The 23,730-nt window shown below is 32.8% G+C and overlaps 1 protein-coding gene across 2 annotated transcripts in view; it reads right to left on the reverse strand.

Annotated features, from left to right (window-relative positions):
* LOC106458531 (putative carbonic anhydrase-like protein 1) overlaps positions 1 to 18,321 on the reverse strand; it is a 137,354-nt gene extending 119,033 nt beyond the window's left edge. For both annotated transcript variants that reach the window (XM_022385159.1, XM_022385153.1), the window contains exon 1: positions 17,832 to 18,321. In XM_022385159.1, the coding sequence (XP_022240867.1) occupies positions 17,832 to 17,892 (61 nt within the window). In that variant the 5' untranslated portion in view covers positions 17,893 to 18,321. The remainder of the gene's footprint in view (positions 1 to 17,831) is intronic.
* Positions 18,322 to 23,730: the final 5,409 nt, after the last annotated feature.

Below are 23,730 nucleotides of genomic sequence, written 5' to 3' on the forward strand. Positions count from 1 at the left end.
GGTACAGCGAAACTAGGAAAGGATATTGTTAATGAGCAACATTCCTTGGAAAGTTTAAAATTTTGATGGGTGAGCATAACGGAACAAGTTGCAACTAGAAAAGGATATTGTTAATGAGCAGCATTCCTTAGAACGTTTATAAATTTTGATGGGTGAGCATAACGGAACAAGTTGCAACTAAGAAAAGGATATTGTTAATGAGCAGCATTCCTTAGAACGTTTATAAATTTTGATGGGTGAGCATAACGGAACAAGTTGCAACTACGAAAAGGATACTGTTAATTAGCAACATTCCTTGGAATGTTTATAAATTTTGATGGGTGAGCATAACGGAACAAGTTGAAAACTACGAAAAGGATATTGTTAATGAGCAACATTCCTTGGAATGTTTATAAATTTTGATGGGTGAGCATAACGGAACAAGTTGAAAACTACGAAAAGGATATTGTTAATTAGCAACATTCCTTGGAATGTTTATAAATTTTGATGGGTGAGCATAACGGAACAAGTTGAAAACTACGAAAAGGATATTGTTAATTAGCAACATTCCTTGGAATGTTTATAAATTTTGATGGGTGAGCATAACGGAACAAGTTGAAAACTAAGAAAAGAATACTGGTAACGAGCAATATTCCTTGGAATGTTTATAAATTTTCATGAGTGAGCATAACTGAACAAGTTTTTACTTTTTATTAATTGTGGAAGTCTTTCTAATATTCTAATGAAAAAATAAATATTTTTTATGGAAGAGCTTATTTTCTTCTTAGAGAAAATAACTTTCTATGGAAAAAGACTGCTCTTTACTGGCTTCGGAACAGCTATTTTTTACCTATTCGTAACTGAGAATTGTCCGCTGTTTTGTTTTTTAATAGAATAATGTTTTCTAGGCTCTCTGACTAGAGAGACAAATGGGTTATTTCTGTTGAAGGTTTCTTTCCTGCATATAAAGGGAAGACAACAGTTGTTTCCTTAGAGATTTGTTTGTTTTGAATTTCGCACAAAGCTAAAAGGGGAGGGGGGGTACCTGCGCTAGTGATGACCAGCTGCCTTCCATCTAGTGTTTCACTGCTAAATTAGGGACGACCACCCACCGCCAACTCTTGCCAACGAATAGTGGGACTGACCGTCACATTATAATTCCCCCTCGGTTGAAAGGGACGGGGATTCGAACCAGCGACCCTCATATCGTGAGTCAAGTGCCCTAACCACCTGGCCATGCCAGGCCATTTTCTTGACAGAGTCACTTCTCCGTTTTTTGGTGTTGATTGTCGTGGGATAATTTTCTCAAATATTTGTGTTTAAATTCTTTATATGCTTTCTCAAAGAAAGAAGTTTCTGCTGATTTGCCGGAGAGACCTTCTGGTTATTGATGGAGCGAGCAGGAAAGTTGTTTTTGTTAAAAGAGAATTTCTTCGTTTGTTTTGTTGTGACAAAATAATTATTCCTATAGAAAGTTTTCGTTTTTAGCTGTTTTATTTTAAATTTACAAGAAACTTATCTGCTTTAATTGGCTTTATTACTGTCTAAAAATTAACCGAGTGCTATAAGAAAAGCAATTTTTTCAAGGAAAATTAATCATTGTTATATGAAATTATGTGAATTATTTTCCTTTTCATTTGTTTGTTTGTAATTAAGCACAAAGCTACATAATGGGCTATCTGTGCTCTGCCCACCACGGGTATCGAAACCCAGATTCTAGCGTTGTAAGTCCGCAGACATACCGCTGTGCCACTGGTATCTACCGTTTGATAATACATACGTGAACACCCTCTAAGTTTGGTGGGATTTATTTTTGCATTATTTCATAGTTTAAGATAAACCAAACAAATTTTTGAAAGCAATTATTTTTTTTAATCAGGTATTTTTTGTGAATGAATTATTGGTGGAATAATAAAAGTGCTTATAGTTTGCATTATAATTTAACGTATTGTCCTTCGAATAATTCGTACATTAGACTTTTAGTTTTAGTGTGTATTGTACAAAAGTGGGTTAAGTATATTGTTTACTTTTGATTTCAATTGGATATATTTCAAAAATTTACAGTTACAATATCTTTAAGTAGAGTTAACTGACTGGAATGATTCATATATAAAAATGTGTATGTGATGCACATTTCCTATAAAATGTAAAAGCCAAATCTGTAGACTTCAACTAGGCCTCCTTTCTTCCCTTTCAATGGGAGAGGAAGTTTTATGGTTGATTGCTAAACGAAATTATTTTTCTTTGTTGTTTGTGATCAGAGAGAAAAGTTAATGATTCCTGTAATATACGATAGACTTCTTCGTTTTTTTTTTATTAGAGAGTAAAAGTAGGTTTTAAACAAGATATTATATTAATATGTTATTGACAAAATATTTTTTGTAAACATCGATATCTTACACCAGATGGCACTCGGGAAATCGCTTTGTTTCTTAAATTTTTTACATAAAAAATAATAAAACGCTTTATTTGATATGAAACATTTGAAATTGACATAAATCATATCGTGAATATTCAAGATGAAAACTGAAAGGGTCAAAAGTGATTCTAAAACTCTCAAAATAAAAAAGGTTATCAACTGTAAGTTGACACCGTAAGCTAGAAAACGAAATAAAAGGAAATAACTAGTTCTTGGCAAATGCAATACCTAGTTCCACACTCACCTAAAATATGTTATTTTGTCAGTCTGGCTTCCAAGAAGTAATACGAGTTTTATTACATAACTAAACGTTTTATGTAATACTAAATTTCCCTTCTAGTCCATGTGGATGATTACTTTTAAGCACGGTCTCATAATGTTACAACAGGACAGTTTAAGTGCAATGTTTAACGTTTTGTATTATCCTATAAATTGCACAAAATCCAAGTTTATGAATGAACGCACCTGAGACGTATAAAAGACATTTATAAGGATTTACATAAGACAATGGTTGTACTTGTTAAATGAGAGTATAACAAATAAGATACAATGAGATATTTTTGGTCAGTGACTGGATTGTCAGTCGGCATTTTAAATCTATCTCTTTCCTTGTTTCCTCGATGTGTATGTGAATATATATAGCATTTAGTATAGTTTTATCATTTTTCATCTTTATTCTGAAAAGTGGATGCGTTAGGAGGAAGTTAAAGGCTTATAAACAACGTAGTAGTATTTACAATTAAATTTTAAGGTGGTAAGTGTAAAACACTCTTACCTAAAAGGAGCAGTTATCAACAACAAACAACAGAAGAAGATAGATATAACGATAAAGATATAACATTAATTACATTGCGAAGTAAAATACTAAAGTTAGGGTTTGAACCAAGCCCTCGCTTTAAGGAACTATAAAAATGGAAGATGAATATTTTAGTTTTGAATAAAAATGGTATGTATGCGTTAACATGTAAAAAAAGGAATTATATTTAGTTTAACTAAGTGGTGTGTAAAAATAATTATAAAACAAAACTGGAAACATGAAAAAACTTTTACTAATGGTTGTCAGCAACTTGCTCGCCATCCTAGTGGCTAAGTGGAAAGTCTGCAGGCTTAAGACGCTAAAAATTAGTTTCGATACCCGTGATGGGCAGAGCATGTATAACCCTTCGTGTAGCTTTGCGCTTAACAACAACCAAGCCAAAGTCAGTAATCTATTTAAGTGAGCCTGATGTGGTCTAATTGTTGGGGCATCGGGTAGCTAATCAAAGATACAACATTTGGGTGCGTTATAAAAGTAACAGTTATCTTAATTCTGCTATTCGATTTCAGTAGACAAAAAATCCATTGCGATGGCGTGTGCTGTTGACTGGTTGTCCTTCAAAATTAAGGAGTTCTAGGGATACTCTGACCTGGCTGTTCAGTCCACGTGCGCATAAGTTACCGTTCAGATTAAAAGTACCAATTACCTTACAAAAGTGAGGAAAAGCAAATTCAAGTTACATTGTTTGTGGTTTGTTTTAGCGTAAGGCGGCAAAATGGGCTATCTGTCCTCTGATGATGACTAAAAAAGATCGAATCTTATATTCTGACGCTGTAATAATGACACATAGTTAAAAGTGGTTAAAGCCAGAAAATCAATTTAACATCCAACTCGTACAATAAAAACATTTCAGGGTAAACTATTTTATCGATATCTAATTTTCTCCAGGAGATTCAATTAATTGTTCTACATAATCATATAAAAATCACAGAGTAAAGTTCATCTATTTGATCGAGGTGAATGTTCATTGACATACATGTGCTTATATGTTGCATTAGAATTCGATGTATTGTTTTTAAAATATAATGTACATCATTACACAGTGGCATTCAATTAATTATAAAAGTTGCTTTTTCTGTGCAAACTGTGGCAAGTTTATAAAATATTTTTTTTTGCAACTGCAGAGAAAAAGATGTAATATAAGGATTTTAGATTTATAATTTTTTATTTCATAATAGATATTAATTAAGAGTGTGTTATATTTGACATTTGCATGTAATATAAGTTAGAGTGTATGGAACAAAGATGATTAAGTACACTGTGAAGTTTCAATTTCAAGTGGATATGCACAGTTACAATATCTTTAGATATGGTTAAGCGGAGTGACCTACAATTAGATATATAAATATGTATAGCTTCTTATAAAATTACATTTGCAAAACTCGGTGAAGCTGAAAAATCGAATAAAATATATTTGAAATTCACGGGAAGTAATGTAAAGGGAAGTATTAATTTTCTTGCAAAAGGATTCCATGTTATTTCGCTTATAAAATCAATCTTAGTATGTCAGCGAAAAACTTAATCTTTATCTAGAAACACGTTGATACGTCAAGAATGTACAGTCTCGATGCTTTTATTAAACTTCAAGAATTCTAAAAGTTTGTTAGAAGCAATAAACCACCCAATTTGTCTTGAGAATACAAGCATTCCATTTGAGTTGTTAAAGTGTATATTTCCTCATTTCAAATGAGACCCTATTTCAAAGGCCCTGTGGGTGATATATATATATATATATATATAATATAATCGAAAGTGGTCTGGTTTTGCCCAAGTTTCCGTTTAATTCTTAAACACAGATAGAAATAAAACTACAAAAGTTGCATATAAATTAGATAAATTGAAAACTCAATTTTATTACCCTTTCTCGACATTATGCCTTTTAAAGCACTGCTGTGAAAAATAAAACTGAAAATCTCCAGCCTATAAAACGTAAAAGCCAAATGCGTGGGTTTCAACTAGCCCGTTTAGAAAATTAAATATTTTACACAAGTTAAATAACATATTTAGAAAAGTGATTGAGTCCTTTAAGTCATAGGAGAACACCGGTAAAAAAAAAAGTTTTAAAATTTAAATTAACATGCGAAATATTAAATTCAGCTCGAAGACAGTTGCACGTTATTGCTGGAAACAAATTTCGTTAACTGAAATTTAAAATTATATGTTCATAAACATGCCATAAAAAAAGCAAAAGCTGTACTCGTATTAAAATTGTGTTAAGCCGAATCAAATTTATTTAGTTTCGTGTATGATTTTTATTAGTTTTTTTTTGCAATCTTTTAATAAATGTGTGATATCTTGATATAATCGGAAACTAAAGGTATTTGAGTTTTATAGGCTACCATGTACAGTTCACATTTGTTTTATCCTGTCATATATTTTGTCCTATATAGTAAACAGACTAAAATGTGCAAAAATGATTAAATATAAACTGATGAATATTTGGTTTGAACACAACCTATGCCAGAAATTGTTGTTACTTACAATGATTAAATATACTAATATTCAATAACAGTGCAACTTGTGTGACTGGCGAAAAGTCCGTTACGAGTCCTTATGAAATAGAAATGAAAGATATAGAAAAAATTTACTTTCAAACAAATTTTATGTACGAGCCTAGCTAAGTCATTGACTATTTCTAATATTTAGCTCCTATTAAAAAAAAACATTTGAAACTACTAATTGCATAAGATAAAGAAGCACATGACCTTAATGCCACTTCCTTACAATAGATGGCGACATGACACCTAAAGTAAGATTATTTTTTTTTGTTTGGCTAATCTTACATAAATATTACACCTTTTACTATTTTTATTACATAGAAGAACGATGAAATTGAAAGAGATATGAAATTATGTAGACATTTAAGAACTTTTAATGTGTTAAAAGTTATTCAATAGATAAAGATGAAATAGAAATGAAAGCCATCTGCTTTGTATTATATGTTACAATTGTTTTAGGGTTTATTTTTTCCGTTCCTAGTTTATCTCTTACATATATAATATGTTTGATGCTATTTAAGGTTTGAAGTTTCATAGTTAATGTTTGTAGATGGGATGAAGTAAAAATGAAATGTTGTTATAGTACGCTTTTCACGCTACATTTTTTACATTCCAGTAACAGCTATTATAATTCTCATTTTTATTTTCATGACAGCGGTATGATAAAAAGCACGCCTATCTAAAGAGGTGTGAATCGGGTAATTTCACCGATTTATTGTAAATTGTAATAGAAAATGTTTTCACCAAATTGCTCAGGAAACTTCACTCTGCAGTGATCCAGTAAGTTTTAGTTACTCTCTAAAATGTTGATGGTTTGTATTATAACAAGGTTCTTAGACTAATATAATTACAGGAAATAAAGTTTATTCACACATACAACTAGATACTACTGTTTGGTTATTGTTAATCACAAAGCTACAAAATCTGGGCTTTGCTCACTTCTGGTATCGAAACCTAATTTTTAGCGTAATAATCCCTCAGATTTACAGCTTAGCCACAGGAGGGGGGGGAATTACTATTGATATTTTTTTGTTATATCACGAACAGAGAAATATATAAAACTTCTTGCAGGGATAACCAACTAACAGCAACAGTGTAAGACTCTCGAATGAGGGCAAGATCTGTTTACAAGTGTTCTTCAGCAGAAAATATACCTCAAAATATGTCCGAAGCTCACGAAACAAAGATATCCTTGATTGAAAAGAATTGTTGAAGAATGTAAAATTTTAGTATTGATAACCTTCTTCGACTCCCAACGATTTAACGTCCACTATTGTATAATGCACATTATGTAAACGATCTGCGATCACCATTCATTCTCACACGGACTTCCCTGTAGCGTCCACTGTATTTGAGGATAAGGATGCTGACAATGTTATCTGCTTAATAACGAAGATTTTAAACATATTTGTTTAAATTAGCCAATCTCGCTTTTCTAAATGATCAAGTAAAAGTGTAAGGCAAAAACGATCGTTTCTAGACAATGGATATTTTATGTGTCACACGTGTTCCAACTTCCCATTACCTTGCTACCTTGCATATAATATAAATATATTTTCTCACAGGCACAGCTCGCAACAGTTCTTTCTTGCAGTGTCAAATATGTTATTTTATTTTGGCCACCACGTATATATGCTAAGACATTACGGAAGAAATGTAACGATGAATCTTTACAGAACTAATAACTTATGAAATTTTCTCCCTTTATATCGAACAAATATTTCTATTTTGTGATGAAATTAACACACGAAAAACATTTTGCCAGCAAGTTTCCTTAATTATCACCTCGCTAGTCTCTATGTGTGTAATAATGGGGTAGGGGTTAATTTGGACGTAGTAAGAACAGTCAAAGTACTTCAATGGGATAATTTATTAGTTATAATATTCTTATTTCCTACTCTTCTCTGGATATTGGGTAGAAACAATTAATCCCCGAGTTATGTTAATAATATTAATACTGAATATTAGTAATAAATAAACAAATAGTGTTTATTGGAGGTGAAGACCGTACTTGTATTGGCAACTGTGTAAATGTATATATTTATTAAAACATCGTAAGAGGTATTTTTTTATGTTTCTTTTTTCAACTGAGAACCATTTCGACGATGATGCAATTAAAATTATTTGAATTATTTCGTCACTTACGTCAACATTAGTTTTTAATAAAAATATGATGCTTGCATACATTAATTATGAAACATTTATATGATGCCGACTTCTTACCTACCTTGTTCCATTAATTGTATAGCGTACAGGTGGCGTTTTGTTCGATGTAGTATTCATTTCTCAATCAGTTGTTGTGGTGGCAATTTTTTAGTGAGTGTAACGTTATAAAATGATACCTAATTGTTGAGAAACACACCAGGAGATAAAACAACTGAAAAATTTGGTTAGGTGAATGGTTAGGTGAATTGCCTTTAAGGGTATGTCGCTTTTTCTTCAATAATTGGAGGGACCAAATTACCATTATATTAAAACGTTCCGTTTTTTTTATTCATGACTCTATACATATAGGAGAGTTGTTTTAGCAATTGTATATATCAATGTACTACTACTATTATTAGAGTTTCCGAGATTATCACCTTTAGTGTATGCAACCAGGTTACATTGACAATCCATTCCACCTTTGACAAAATATCATCAAATGTCAAAAAATAGAAATTTAAAAAGGGTGCAGCAGGACCACCTAAATTGAAGTATAGGTGTGCTACGCACTTACTGGTCATATTAACAATTTTTAACCCAATTTTAACAACCTAATACATAACTTCCATCGTATACATGATTTACAGTTTTGTTAAATGACTCAGCATTACCACTACATAAACTGTTCCAGAGTCTTTCAACATCACCAGTATAACTAATAAAACTCATTTATTTATATAGTATAATGACACACTATTGTTAAATGATCTGTATATCCGTTCATATTTACACTTATGAATAATATCAAAAGTAGAGTAATTTTACTCATTCCATATTTATTCTTTCCTAAAATATGATACAAGTTCAGTAGTTGCTGTAGAAATTACAACTTGTCTTAGACTGGCGCTACTAACGAATTACTTGCATGTTAGAAAAAGTAACAAATACGCAAATAAAAACTGTTTATAGTTTTACGTTTAAACAAAATGAGTTTTTTCTTCACTCTATAGATCCAGACAAGTCACACGGTGGCACTGTGTACGAGTAGGAGTTGAACTATCTGAGAAAATCGTATATGTCAAGCTAGTAGGCACACTCGAAATACCGTTACATGAGAATATAAAAGTTCAAAAAAGAAGCGAAATAATCAATATAAAGACTTAAACATCATATATTCTTACTTAAACGTAAACTGGATGTCAATTATGTATGTACTTAAAATTGTATCAGTCGTAACCTTGGAGCGTGCATTATTTTTTATTAAGATCTCTAACAAAGCATGGGAATCGATAATACGTTGGAATAGGTTAAGTAATTACTGGCCATTCAGTTTACTCCGTCATAATTTTCATTTTATTCCAGGAAATTAATCTAAAATGAAATAGTCCCATTCAATACACATATTACCAATTTTACTAAAGACCTGACTTCCTTATGAAAATCTAAACTAAAAAATTTCGTTCTCTTTTTAGGAACAAAGTAGAATACCTACCTTAAAGTACTTAAACAAACAAACGGCATTTATTATTACCACATTACCTTCAAAGATCTAAATTTCTTTGAAAACTTTGGATAATTTTCGAAAGAAATACTTCATAATTTTTGCTTTTCTTTAGGCATCTCTGACCGGAGCTACGAATAAGTAAGTATTTGCGTGTTTAGAACTAACTGCTTCTTAGTCTTTCTGGCGGCTTACCTCCTCTACAATCTAATAGATAAATACTTTATTAATTTTAATAAAAACAAAGTGAATACATTTGTTTGTTACCTTGATTTACTAACATATAAACTGGGTGTGGTCTATCGGTTAGCTTGGCCGAGTTATGGATCTAAGGATTCGGGATTTGCCTCAGAAACTTGCTCCGTACTTTCTTTAAGAAAAGAAAGCTACAACCAGGACGATTGACTCGCATGTCTTCCGTCTTTGTGTTCTTAAGTTCTTGGATTACAAAATGCGTCATATTTTACAATACTTCCATCAAATTTGTAATCTATCATCATTCATCAACGAACGAGAAGTGATAGAGCAATGTTAAATTTACTCAAGCCTGTATGAAAATACGCATATTCATCTTGTCCTTCCAAAGCTTAGCCCTAAACTACTACTTCATTGTTGAAAATTATAATTTTATTATCACACACATTATGTAATTTTTACATGCCATCATCTGTTAAACTAGAGGGAACTAGTCAACAGCACCCGCATTAACTATTTGGTTACTCTTGTCTGACCGAATAGTGGGCTTTGACTGTCTCTCTTGTAGCACACTCACGCTCCGAGATGTATTTGTTTTGTTTGAATTTCGCGCAAAGCTACACGAGGGCTACCTCCACTAATCGTCCCTAATTTAGCAGTGAAAGTTTAGAGGGAAGGCAGCTTCTCATCACCACCCCTGCCAACTCTTGAGCTACTCTTTTACCAACGAATAATGGGATTGGCCGTCACTTTATAACGCTCCCACAGCTGAAAGGGTGAGTATGTTTGGTGGGACGGGGATTCGAACCCGCGACCCTCAAACTGCAAGTCGAGCGCCCTAATCACCTGCCATAATGTTAGTTTAATAATGGCTTGTGTTGGCTTATTTTCTGTTTAAGTGGCTTGTCTTTTCTTATGTTTTATTAGTAAGCCATAAACCTTACACATTTGTTGAATATTTTTTTTATTTTTTACTACATAAGGGCAAGCGCAGCCCGGTGGTTAACATGCCGGACTGATCACACTGGACAACAAAATATTTTTTTTCTCTGCTACTAGAAAAAAGTGCAACTTTTTCTGAGTAATTTGACGATGTTAATTTCAAAAATGATGTTGAAAATTACTGATCACCTCTACTTTTCGAGTTATGATAGATTTAATCAAAATATTCTTATATATCGTGAAAATAACAACTTCTTATTTAACAACTTTATTTATTCATTAAAAATTGCATTTAAGAATCCTTAATCTGCAGTTTCTTTCATGTTCACAGCTTGAGCAACAGGAATCGATGGCTCAGTGTTCCCATTGTGCAAAAGTAGAGCTTTTAGACTAACATTAGCTTAGTCGATAAAAAGTCTTCATTCTTGAGGAGGATGTTCAGTACCTCATTCTTCCATTAGTACTTAAATATTTTTACATAAACAAAGTATCTTAGATGCTGTTGTTAGATGCAAGACTTTAATGGTGACTTCGGTAAATTGAAACTCTTGTTCCTGGAGCTAATAAATTCTGTTGTTGTAAACTAGAGCCAAGAAGTTCCTTTGCTGCTTTAATAGAGACAAGTCACGAATCAGATCATTTAGCACTACTTATGTGATCAGATGAGGCAGTTTATGTTGAGGTCACAGGAATAGAATTACTAGATGAAGAGGATTCATTGTCTTCTTTACAGGATATATCTTATGTTTCTCAATTCACTGGTGGATGTGGTACTGGAAGATTATTCCCATGAGGTACTGGTTTCATTGCAAATGCAATATCTGGATATTTAATGTATTGTTTAGTTCTGCTTGTATATCCAGAAACATTAGTCATACAAAAATAACAGTCAGTTAGATCATTTTTGGGCTCACTCCATATCATGGGAACTGCATATGGCATACTTGCTCTTTTCTTATTCAGTTACTGTATCAAGCCAGATGTACAATTTGTACAACAGACATGTGCAGTCTAATGTTTTTCTTGGTCACCAATTTTACACCCAAAATAGTGGTAGTAAGCTAATTTTACTTTGTGTTTCGGGATCTCTGAAAATAGGTAGGGTCATTGCTATTAATTAATTACTTTGTACCTTTCACAGGGTTATTGTATCCTCAACAATTGTTGGCTTCCTATTCCCCTTTAAAATATTCTAAATAGGAATCAGAAATAATGTTAACTACGTGATGTGATTGTCTGTAGTTAAGCAAAAAGCTACACAAAGGGCTATCTGTGTTCTGCCTACCAAGGATATCGAAACCCGCGTTATAAGTCCGTAGACATGCCGCTGAGCTACTGGAGGTGGGATAAATTTAGAAAAGAAAAAACAGTATTAGATTAATTCTTAGATAGAGCTTTATCGATTTGTTAGAATGAATTGAAATGTATAGACATGACCGTTATAGTTATCAAGAAGCTCTTCGGTAAAATTTATTTCTTGAAAGCACGAATGATCCAACCAGAAACACCTTTTTTTTTTCATTAGAACAGATCAATCTTCTACTTCAGTCTGAAATTTCAAAATTTGCCGTACATAAGCTTATTTACTTCCGTATAAGACGTGGTTTAACATGCTTATTTCTGGTGTAATAAAATGAACGAGAATATAAAGTGGTAACATTTAAAACGATATATCTTAAGTTGAATGATGGCTAGGACGAAAAAGACATGTTATAGGTAGCATATGCAACAATTTACTAGTACAATATGAATCTTAAGTTGAATGATGGCTAGGACGAAAAAGACATGTTATAGGTAGCATATGCAACAATTTACTAGTACAATATGAATCTTAAGTTGAACGATGGCTAGGACGAAAATGACATGTTATAGGTAGCATATTAAACAATTTACTAGTACAATATGAATCTTAAGTTGAATGATGGGTAGGACGAAAAAAACATGTTATTGTTCTTTATGTAAAAATTGTATTATACAGTTATTGTAAATAAATTCACGTTCTTAAAATAAAATCAGTTCACAAGGAGATATTTTATTAAAATACGACATTTTCCACTAATTATTTTAGTTTTGTGGGGTTGGAAATATCGAAAAACATTATATCTGGATATCCTTAAATAAGAAGTGAAATATTGAGAAAAATCTGGTAATATTCTGTTATTCTTTCTATTCATAAATTAGTGGGCAAACAAAAAAAAACACTTCTAAATCATTTTCATACATGAGGATTTATAATAAATGTTTAACATAATAATCAAGGTGAGTTTGAAACTTGTAGTAAGTTTTTGTTATGCAATTTATAGCGTTTGTTTCTATTTTATTAATATGATCGCTGTAAGAAATTATTCACAGTAACAAAATGCAAAACAGAATATAAAGTAATGGTGAAAAACTCGCGAAATTAAAATAGCTTTATTGATAAAAGACGAAAACAACGTTTCGGTCAACATCCCTTCATCAGGTTTCCTGCGAGAGTGAAACTATTAATAAAACTTTTCTTTTTATTTTATTCTTTATATTCTAGTTTGCATTTTGTTACTGTTCATTACAGTCATGCCAAAAAATAAACAGCCTCTCCTATTTAGAATGTTTCTTTTTTCAGTTTATTTGTATAGCTTGATAATTAATGAATAGTTTTTAAATAACAGTAATCTAATCTATTTAAACATTCATAGGCATGGCTTAAGAATATAAAAACAAATTTATGAATCAGCTCTGTATTAATATAGAGATAAATGAATGTGTAACAAGGATGTCCTCCCAGTAGTTGCTTTTTTTAGTTAAACGTCACTGACATTGAACTTAAAAATCGCGTTTAACCCAATGATATTCCGGCCTAATTATGTTGGGTAGACCCTAGTTTTATTATGTTAGTCGTCGCAATACAAAATGTTTCTGTAAACTGTAAATTTTCCACTTTGCAAGCAAAGATGTAGTGATATATTTCTGCAAGCCTGTATACTACTATTAAGTGTATAAAAATAGACTAGCAAAGAAGAATTTTGTATATATATAATAAGAATAAATTGTACAAAAACTATATTATTTTCAGTTCAAAAAAATCAGAAAATCACCTCACATCTAGCAGATTTAGTGATTGACAAAAATAAAGTTTCGCTGTCTATAGTTCCACCGTTTTCAGAATTAATTCACAGTTTGCTTTCAATATGAAAAGTCTTCAAGGTTACCACAGAGCCACTGGGCAGGATTTTATTTCACAGACAAACTACAAGGTTGTCAGTTTGAAAAAAATCATGCTTCATATTTAGATTATAATTTTGTTTTTTTGTTTTTGTAAATACAAAGCTACACAAAGGACTATCTGCCTTATGCTCACTGTGAGTATCGAACCCCAATTTTGGGGCTTATAAGTCTGAAGTTTCTGCTGAACGCTCTAAATTAAAACTCATGTTTTTTTGGTGGCAGAAACGATTTTAATAATTTTTTTTTCTGGATACCTCATTATGCCCAAATTGGTATACGACGTGAACTATTCCCAAATGTTGTTTAACTTTTTTTTTTTAAGATGATTGACCCTGGGAAACTGTTTTATTAATATATCAGTGGCAAATATTTTATACTTAAAATATTTGCCACCGATATCATTTGATTATCATTTCTTTTTAAATTATAATAATTTTTCTAGACAGCTTACTTTCTGAGAATATTACAATATCTGTTGAAATTGAGATACGCGACCTTTTTTTTTTCTGACATTTAATTCTGTCATTTTTTCTAAATTTTACTTCATAAAAATTTTTCTTCCAAGTCAATTCTTAATTGGAGTCGCTTTTGATCCACATCTCTTCCTTTATTGTAGCTTAAACATACCATAAACAGATGACAAAGGCCATTCAATGTGGTTACACCAATACTACAGATGTGAAAATCTGGCTTTTCTTAGAAGTAGGAATTTAAAGTAGGATTTTGCAACACTCTTGACTTTAACAAAGAGTGTCTCATTGAAAAGTACAAGTATCTTTTTCTAAGTAGATCTATAATTATTTTCTTCGCAATTATCTTTACATAAAAATATTGCATATCAATGAAAGCTAACCGACCTGGAAATCACGCACTGGCTATAAACCCAAACATGTGTACACGTATATACGCGAATGTGTGCAGTTAACTGTCATAGTACTTAGAATAAATAATGCTCAATTCCTGACTATGAAATCTTTCTCAATGAAAATGCCATAACGTTGGTATTCACATATAAAAATAAATTTTTACTGTTTATATGTAAATATATTTCACTGTCGACAGTTAACATCTGATGAGGTGTTTTGAATATTGGCCATAATCTAGAAAAACAAAACAAAAACAAATACCACATCCAATAATCAATACTCTACGACCATGATGTATCTCTTATACGACAAGACAGCAGACTTGAAGACTAATATAACCCCAGTTCTCTAACCTAGTATTTACCTGGCCACTTTTAAGGTCTTTTTCGTTTTTTTGTTGTTGTTTTTTTACTCTTTGCAGTTAGCTTTATGTCAACTTATCGCATACTGAAAATTTAAAGATAAATTATTAATGGGCATTTAATTAATCTCCCCCTTTGATTCGTACATACTTATCTCATGTCTAATGATACTTTATAAACACGTTAAGCTTTTATTGAAGTTTTATAGAATATCTAAAGAAAGTAAGAGGTTGTAACGCGTTACATTCCTATACTTCCTTTTCTTAAATAAGTAGCAGGTTAAAGAAAAGTTACATTTAGAATTATGAAATCAAGATCAATTAGAAATTATTTTTAGCCTATTGTTTAATTCAATTTACATGCAAAATTATGTTTGATTCAACCTAACTTTCCCTATTAAAGAACAAATTGGCAATAGTTGCCCTAAATTATGTTTGATTCAACCTAACTTTCCCTATTAAAGACAAATTGGCAATAGTTGCCCTAAATTATGTTTGATTCAACCTAACTTTCCCTATTAAAGAACAAACTGGCAATAGTTGCCCTAAATTATTTTAGATTGAAATGATTAAAGCTAGTGAAGGTGCTCCGGGCCTTAAGAGACCACCAAAACACTGGAAGATGGCATTATTTCGCAAGAGGGCGTTCGACAATCAAGAAGGTATATTCTCTTCACTACTCTGTGCTATTGTTGTTGTTGGTTTATTAGTGCAAAACTACACAATGGGTTCCGCAGGGAATCGATCCCTGGATTTTAGCGATGTGAATCTGTAACTTACTGCTGACTCAAACGGATGCTACTCTGAGCATCTCCGAATACCTTATGTGCCCATTCTGCTGGTGCTTCTCCCAAATACGTATTGTACAACAGGAGAATCTTTCATTAAAGAAGAAAATCCGTAAAATATAAAATTTCATATCCTTTCGTCATTGATAGGATTATTTTTCATAACTAGTCATCACCAAGCAAAATGCCCTTAACATTATTATTTACGACAACAAAAGTTTATACAAAAACGTTGATAAAAAATAACTCAAAATGTACGTAATTACAATCCAAAGATGACATATCAAAAACTCAAAGAGACAGGCTTTAATAAAATACTGAAAAAAGGTTTATCTTTTCACATAACTTTGATAAGAGTTTTATTACCCCTCTTTCTCTGTGATAAATACGTTTGACGAGATGTTCAATAGATATAAACAATTTATCTTTTATAACAGATGTCCGTTTAATTGGAAAAGAAAATAATTCATTTGAAATACCATTGCGTAATTTTCTTTAACAATTGAACACTTTGACCACCGCTTCATTTCGATCTGAAGGTACTTTTGACCAATCTCTGAAGAATGATCCTTTTTAACATTAACAAGAATGGTAGATAACACCGGATGTCACAGATTATATTGTATCTCCTAACTTTTCGACTTCTTACTGACTGCTCTATGATATATTGATAATGATCATAATTCAAACTATCCAGAATTCTATTAACAACTTTAACAAAATAAGTGAACAGTTTAAAGGTAAAGTTTTTTTGTGGGGCCTTTTTTTTTATTAGTGCCTCTTACTAATGGCCCAGCGTGGCCAGGTGGTTAGGGCACTCGACTCGCAACCTGAGGGTCCCAGGTTCGAATCCGTGTCCCACCAAACATGCTCGCCCTTTCAGCCGTGGAGGCGTTTATGTGATGGTCAATCCCACTATTCGTTGGTAAAAGAGTAGCCCAAGAGTTGGCGGTAGGTGGTGATGACTATCTGCCTTCCCACTGCTAAATTAGGGACAGATAGCACAGATAGCCCTCGTGTAGCTTTGTGCAAAATTAAAAAAATAACAAACAAACAAATAAGCCTCTTACTACACGATTTAGAGTCTTGAAATAACTTGAAGAGGTCAGTTTTACCTTTTCAATTGCCTTTACATAAAATAAGATTTGTGAATTACAACCTTCTTGTGGTTAACGATTCTGCTGATAATAATGAAAACATTCATTGTTTTCACGCTAAGCGATGATTGTTAACTTATAAACATTACCTTTTCCAAAGTTTCGAAGTGGGAAGAATGGTGAAATGGTTTATTTCGACATGCACGCAAGTAGTGAAAAAAAAACATTATTTACAGGGGTAGATTTACAATTTTGTATTTCTATTATTTCGACAAAATTGTTTTGAAATATTTTCAGCGTAACGATCAGGAATTTTCAATATAATATACCAAAAACTGAAATTAGTTAAAATACACTCCGATGAAGATTTTGTGTTATATTTTCAAAATGTTAATTTTTCTTTTTTAAAGTCAGCAAACAAATTCTTGTGGTGCTACAAATATTACAAAATATGTAAAAAAGTTCTCCATTTCTTGTATTATTTTACTGATACGAGAACAAAATAATTTTTTTTATAAATTATACCAATTCTGCTTTCTCTCGTTTTCCAGAAATTAACGTTTTTACACTACATCATAAGTTCCGGTGTTTTATTGGACTTAAGCTATTTTACTTTGTGCTTTAATAAGCTCTGAACATTTTGACGTAATGACCAGCTGGTATAGTTTCAAGTTTGGTTTCCAGCAATATAGGTAACGTATTCAATGAAATCACCGTATTTACTGGACTTTTCACCGACAGCCCAACAGCTCGTGATGTATTTTAGAAGCTCAGTGCTAGAGTTCATCTCTAACGTGTGAGGTTTTTATGATTTATCATGCACAACAACTATTTATCAAGTAATACTATATTGTTCTTCAACGGTTATTGAGCTTTACTCGAGTTATGAGAAACGTTAGTTTTCCGCTAATTTTTTAGATATTAATTTTCAAAAACCCTAAAGCATGAAAGGTAACACCGATAAAATTTAATGTAAAATATAATCATATTTTAAATATTTTTCACTGTATCAAACTTACCTTGAAACTGTAGCAAAATAAGAACCCCTTGAACAGCAAGAAGTAGCGAAAGCACGGCCATGACTCTTGACTTCACGGGCAGACCTCTCGCATATAAGGACTTTACTAATATTATATTTACAGGCCAGAGAATACTGCGTAAAATTCTACTAATTCTAGCTCTGAGCCTTAAGCATTCTTAAGAATACAAAAGGGTCAAAAACAGGTACTTAAATTAAGATCACACTTGTTACAAGTCGTCCCTCCATCAAGTAATTCGTCATTTTTGAAAATCTTAGACTTTTTATGCGTTAAAATTTACAGTTCTTCTATTCAAAATTACGAGTAGTTGTAAAGAGGAATAGGTTTTAAACAACTAAAAAGAAACAGGTCGACCTAAAAATTCTACTTAACCCTGGTAGCACCTGAACATGGACTGTAGAGTAGTATCGCTTATCGACTGTCTAGAGAACACAGGCTGCACGTGCGCCACTAAACAGAGTGAGCCCAAAGTGTGGCTACCGGACAGCAAACTCCTGCTCTTTATTTAGGAGAACACCTGCGCTTGTATATTGATCAGCCCATTTGTTTCTCTGTGGCGCCCTCATACCTCTAACTTTACTAAAACCTAAAGCTGATGTTGTTTTTTTAGTAATTATTTGCGCTTTCGTACAGATGAATAGTATTATTAGTTTACGTAGAATCAACAAAGTTAGTATTTTTACAGAAGTATCAATCAGTTGTATAAAGGTTTTTTTTCTCGTTAACTAACTTGCGTCATTTTAAAAAGTAGTCTGTATTTAACATAACAGACGTAAACGTTGTGAAATAAAAGAAGAACAGAAAATATGAACGATTATTATTAGAAAAATCAAATGGAATATACGTCGATTATTTACGTCATACAGACGCAATGCTAAAATGTTTGATTACGAAACAGAATTATTATTTGAGACAAAAAACAAGAATAAAAAATCCAACAAACATGATCATTTTATTTCAACTGCTCGAGTAACTTGAGCTAAATAACAAACTCCCTCAAACCATCATGCACTAAGCTAAGTCGGCAGGATCAGACGGTCGGATGGAGTTAATTAAAGTCTCTAGTAGTAAAGAAAGAAGGGTTGTGTAATTCCAATTAATACAATCCATTGAAAAACGTGATTATCTCAGAGGACTTATACCCCCCCCCATCCCGAATGTTGTTGACAAGACAGATGCCGTTGGCGAGTCAGATGACAGTAACAACTGACAATATTTGTCAACCTAAGAAGCTGCTATCTTCTCATTTCTCTCCACGTTGCGGTAATTAGGAGACCCGACTCCAGGTTAACGAAACCGAACAGTCACGTTTGTCTTAGGCAAGCAGCCTGTGGTTAGTTAGACGTAAACAATCGGTTAAGGAGCCAGTCGACCTAAGCACGAAGAAATCGGTGTCTGTAGACCATAGAGCAGACTCTTTGTGGATCGTTGAGTTGTTATTGGCTCATCCCCGTCGGCTGGGGAAAAGAGTGCATCAATGGTTTGTGACGCAAGTAATAATAAAAAAAATATTTGGATAGTTATAAATTAGCTAGCCTATAGAAAACAACAGACAGTCCGAGAGATAGATAGATTATTTGTACTTGTACCAAAGACATTTTAAAGCACGGTGAAATTAATCTAAAGTACAAAAGATTAAGCATAGAACTCTACGTATCATTATCTTATTACGGATAAAAAGAACTTACCTCTTATATTAAATTATGATTGGAACAAAATTGAATGTTTTTAGATACTTACAAAATATGATCACTGTCTTATCGAAGTTCCTTACATTTCATGGTAAAAAAGGAACACAGTTGCTTATTATACGAAATAAATCATATTATATCAAAAATTACCATTATAATTACCATTAATAGAAATAAGATAAACTCTTAACTAAGAATTGTAACACGGATAATGCTTTTATAAATTACTTGTTTATTTATACCATGAATAATCGCACAAATATTTTTGTTTTTTCAGTTTAGCAAATTAAAATCCTTAACAAGCAACCACGTTCGGTAGAAATTTGTTTTGTAGACAAGATGTATAAATGTGATTAAAGAAATTAGCTTTCATGTGCGTGGTTGGCAGATAAAGTCAAATTTCTTTGTTCAAACTGAGTTAAAGCAAACGATTTGTGTGAGAAGGCGAAACACACTACACAGAAATACTTCATTATAAGGTCTACTGTGTTCCATGTAGTCCACCATGGTATGATGATCTTAAAACTGGTCTTTGATCATTGATCTTATTACCAATGGAAGATGATGTTCAAACAGAAAATAATAATGATGTTTCTGGTTTTGATTTTCTAGCCGTATATAGCAGATGCTAAGTTCTAATATCCCTAATAATGTGATCCGTAGTTAAGTAACCTTGTTTTTGTTTTTAAGCACAAAATTAAACAAAGGGCTATCTGTGCTGAGTCCACCACGAGTATCGAAACCTGGCTTTTAGCGTTATATGCCTACAAACTTACCGCTGACCTCCAGTGGCTCAGCAGTACGTCCGAGGGCTCACACCACTACAAAAATTGGGTTTCGATACTCGTGATGATCACAGCACAGATAGCTCATTGTTTAGCTTTGCGCTTAACAATAAATAAACATATAATCGATTTTCTGCCTTTCAGTGGTACTAGAGTAAGTCTGAATGTTTATAACGCTAAAAACCGAGTTTCGGTAAAGGCGGTGGGCACAGCACAGATAACCCATTCTGCATTTTTGCGCTTAATTACCAACAAACTTACTGCTGAGCCACTGGGAGTGAGGGTGGAACTGATCTTTGAACAGTAATATTGGTATTTAGATACATGATCCACACAGTATCAAGGTCAGCTAAGAAGGGGTAAAATGCATTAATATTTTATCTTCTCTAAATCGCATAGACTGTAAAGCTATAAAAACATTAACTTATGTTTCATATGATAACTCCTTCCTCAAACGGTTGCTTTGAACTTTGATCTCGACCTGGAGGTCATTATGATGTATTTAAATCTTTTAATGTCATTTTCATCGACATTTTTAATAGTTTTTTTTTTTTAATTCGCGCACTAGAGGGCTATCTGCGTTAGCCGTCCCTAATTTAGAAGTGATAAACCAGAGGGGATGGTAACTAATAAACACCACCCACCACCAGTCTTGGGCTACTATTTTACTACCGAAACGTTGGATGGATCCTCACATAATAACGCCCCCATGACTGAATGGGCGATCATATTCGGTGACGGGATTCTAACTCGATATCCACGGATTGCGAGTCGAGCCATGCTAGGTTTTCCATTAGTGAAAAATTTCTCTAAACGCGTACAATGTTATGAAATACCTTAACAATCCTAATCTTAACAAATATATCTATTTTAATCGCTTAAAGCAAATACTTTTACGTAACTACTGTTGGATCGTTATTAATGAAGAATTTCTTTACCAGAAGAAAAATGTTGTTATCCGCAGAAAAGTGACGTTTTTTTTTTTTTCATATAATCTTTTAGTTTCGGGCCATGTCTTTAGAGAATAGCATGTAATCGCCTGTAAGAAAACCGGTTTATTTAGTTAATAATCAGCTTCAGCAAAAGGTATGGTATTAGTTTGGTATATTAAACCTGAAGGGTATCTGAGGCGACACATAGGCTAAACGTTCAGGTTAGATTCCCCAAGGCTCAGACATAACCATACTTAATTTAGAAGTGCTGATAAAACGTTAATTGCAACTTTTATAATGCTAATGCGTCCAAGCTGAAACTGCGACGAATGTTCACCGTGATACTGTGGACTCGAGCCTTGAGCTTTCTGATCTGCAGCTTGAAAAGTTAACCAAAAGGCTATGCACTTCAGTGTGATGACGAACATTTACCAAGTTAAAATTCATCTGTAACTTATAACCGTATAAGGATTTAGCTAACGCAAAATGAAAGGAGAATTACAGATGGCAAAAGCGTTTCCACATTGACAGCTATTTTTGGTGTAATATTGACGTTTCAATAAGGATAATATTGAAATATATCCTAAGTTATTTGCAAATAAAAGGACTACAACGTTAAAATAGTTACACAATAAATAGTTATTAAAAACAGGGACTTGCCCTAAAATTGTTTCTACATATGTTTCAGTGTCCTATGACACCATCCTCCTGAAAATGGTGTCACAGGACACCGAAACGTATGTAGAGTCTTTTTTGGGGCAAGTCCCTGTTTTTAATAACTATTTATTCTGTAATGATTTTTACGTTGTATTCCTTTTAATTTTAAAATAGATGTTTTACACAAGTATCGTTTTAATTCATTTATATCCTATATTACTTTACTGGATCGTTATATCCTTTCCATAGAGGGAGAGACATATTGTATTTCTTATGTTTCGTTTTTATTTATTTTCAACAGTTACATTTGTGTGTGTCACTCCTTTACTTCTGAGCCGATAATCTTGGCCAAATACGCCTAGGAACTGTTTTAATTTTAATTTAATTTAAGTCCCCGTTCTAATGTTTAGGGATCAAAGGTCAAACACTAGAAAAAACATATACAATGCCCAGTAGTTTCTTTATATTTTCATCAGTCCAAATGAAATTTCTTACAATAATACATTGGGACAACCCCACAGATTGAGTCAGACAGATTTATGTCATTCTTTTTATTCTAAAGCGATCAAGAGTAAAATAAATCCAAAAGTTATTGTTTTTGGCCACCTGTTTCTTTATATTTCGACCAATCCAGATGAGACTTTGTACAAAGATACTTTACGACAACTAACACAGACAGGAGCAGACTTATGACACTAGTGCCTTTCTTACTTTTTTAAGAGGGTTCAAAGAAAATAAAATGGGCAAAGTTAGGGCTTTAGGGCTGTCATTTCTTTATATTTCTACTTACCTAGATGACACTTTGCAAAAAGTCACCTTGCGACAACCCCCAAAGTCTAAATTTGATATATCTGAAAATTGTGCAGTAAAGGGGTCAAACAAAAATCGCAATTTGTGTTATCGGTAACCCTGAAGGTAGCGATACATTGCCTGGACTTGTAAACGTCAAAAGGGGTTGTTATTATTTTTCTGTGATTCACACAATGCATGACATAACATATACAATGTTGAAAATTAGGCATTATATGGCCCCAAATTATCTGTATAGTTTTTATCTTATATATATTGCGAGGTGTGGTATCTGTCCGAGCGTTCGTTTGTCTTTCGTTTCAAAAGCTGCGCACGCAGGCAAAACTCAACATTCACTTTTGAAATGACGGGAAAACAGGCACGAATAATGTTGATGCCAAATTTTATTTCCCTAACAGGATATTCTACACTGAATTGTTGGGAATTAATCACACTATTATTCACATGTGGCGTTTGTTTGTTTGTAGTTAAGTACAAAGCTGCCAAATAGGCTATCTGAACTCTGCCCACCACGGGTATCGAAACCCGGTTTCTAGCGTTGTAAGTCCGCAGACATACCGCTGTGTCACTGGAGGCCACATGTGACGTAAGTTAAAGAATAAAAATATAGGTTTACTATATGTTGTTGTTAAGCGGCTCTTAGCATGACTGAAATGCTCAACAATTACTTTTCATGATGGGCGGTATAAGTAGCTCAGAACTTTGGCTCTGAGTGACACCAAGATTGCAACACAGTTAACCTTTTTAAAGACTATGAAATAATTTACATTGACAGATTAACTTAAACTTTTCCCGCCACTGGTGACAAGTGCTTTGTGTGTTTTGCGAATAAATATATTACTGTAGAAACTGACTGTACTATGTATTATAAGGCTACAATTTGGTAGGCTTCATATATATATATATATACATATACACCTGGAAAAAAGTTAAGCACCCCCGTGTTTTTTCAAGTGATTCAGATTCGACGTTCTTGTGACTGATTATAAATTACCATTCAATC

Source organism: Limulus polyphemus, unplaced genomic scaffold, assembly GCF_000517525.1.
Source record: "Limulus polyphemus unplaced genomic scaffold, Limulus_polyphemus-2.1.2 Scaffold23, whole genome shotgun sequence".
Taxonomy (NCBI): Eukaryota; Metazoa; Arthropoda; class Merostomata; order Xiphosura; family Limulidae; genus Limulus; species Limulus polyphemus.